General features: G+C 35.2%; 1 protein-coding gene across 1 annotated transcript; it reads left to right on the top strand.

The window, feature by feature from the left end:
• Positions 1 to 124: 124 nt before the first annotated feature.
• Positions 125 to 1100, top strand: LOC108542747 (olfactory receptor 5H6-like). Its single transcript, XM_017892913.1, is given in 2 exon segments — positions 125 to 765; positions 767 to 1100. Coding segments are annotated over 2 exon segments (975 nt in total).
• The last annotated feature ends 224 nt before the right edge of the window (positions 1101 to 1324 follow it).

The following is a 1324-nucleotide window of genomic DNA, read 5'->3' as shown; positions in this document are numbered from 1 at the left end:
GACCAAAATAAAGTATTGAAGCCAAAAAAAAAAAAAAAAAAAAAAAAAAATTAAGAGGGCTCTGATAATTACATAGTTTATTTCAACACTTCTTCTCCAATTTCAACTCACAATTCCATTGCGAATGTTCCTTTATATTTATTTCATTTTTCAGAGGACATGCAATGAGGACATGGAAGAGGAAAATGCAACGTTGCTGACAGAGTTTGTTCTCACAGGATTTTTATATCAACCACAGTGGAAAATACCCCTGTTCCTGGCATTCTTGGTCATATATCTCATCACCGTCATGGGGAATCTTGGTCTAATTGTCATCATCTGGAAAGACCCTCACCTTCATACCCCAATGTATTTATTCCTTGGGAGTTTAGCCTTTGTGGATGCTTGGTTATCATCCACAGTGACTCCGAAGATGCTGATCAACTTCTTAGCTAAGAGTAAGATGATATCGCTCTCTGAATGCATGACACAATTTTTTTCCTTTGTAATCACTGTAACCACAGAATGTTTTATCTTGGCATCAATGGCGTATGATCGCTATGTAGCCATTTGCAAACCTTTACTTTATCCAGTCATTATGACCAATGGACTATGCATCTGGCTGTTAGTTTTGTCATTTCTAGGTGGCCTTCTTCATGCTTTAATCCATGAAATTTTTTTATTCAGATTAACCTTCTGTAATACCAACATAATACAACACTTTTACTGTGACATTATCCCATTGTTAAAGATTTCCTGTACTGATTCTTCTATTAACTTTCTAATGGTTTTATTTTGCAGGTTCAATTCAAGTTTTTACCATTGGAACTATTCTTATATCTTATACACTTGTCCTCCTTATAATCTTAAAAAATAAGTCTGTCAAAGGGATGCAAAAAGCTGTCTCCACCTGTGGAGCTCATCTCCTATCTGTATCTTTATACTATGGGCCCCTCGCCTTCATGTATGTGGGCTCTGCTTCCCCACAGGCTGATGACCAAGATATGATGGAGTCTCTATTTTACACTGTCATAGTTCCTTTATTAAATCCCATTATCTACAGCCTGAGAAACAAGCAAGTAATAGATTCATTCACAAAAATGGTCAAAAGAAATGTTTAGATCTCATACAATCTCTGTTCTCTATTTACTAAAATTTTCCCACGATTGTGCAATTTAAAGGTATCTATGTTTTACCAGCATTCAAGGATTTTGCAATGTCCTAGCACTTAAAGGACCTAAGGTGTTAGTATCTAGTAAACTAATAAATATACTCCTAGTGTTATTCAATAGCATTTACAAATGTTTAGTCATGTTCATATCATAATCAAATAATGGCAGCAGAG

This window comes from Rhinopithecus bieti, unplaced genomic scaffold (assembly GCF_001698545.2).
Source record: "Rhinopithecus bieti isolate Rb0 unplaced genomic scaffold, ASM169854v2 scaffold_23569, whole genome shotgun sequence".
Taxonomy (NCBI): Eukaryota; Metazoa; Chordata; class Mammalia; order Primates; family Cercopithecidae; genus Rhinopithecus; species Rhinopithecus bieti.
This window is presented reverse-complemented; position numbering and strand designations above follow the sequence as displayed.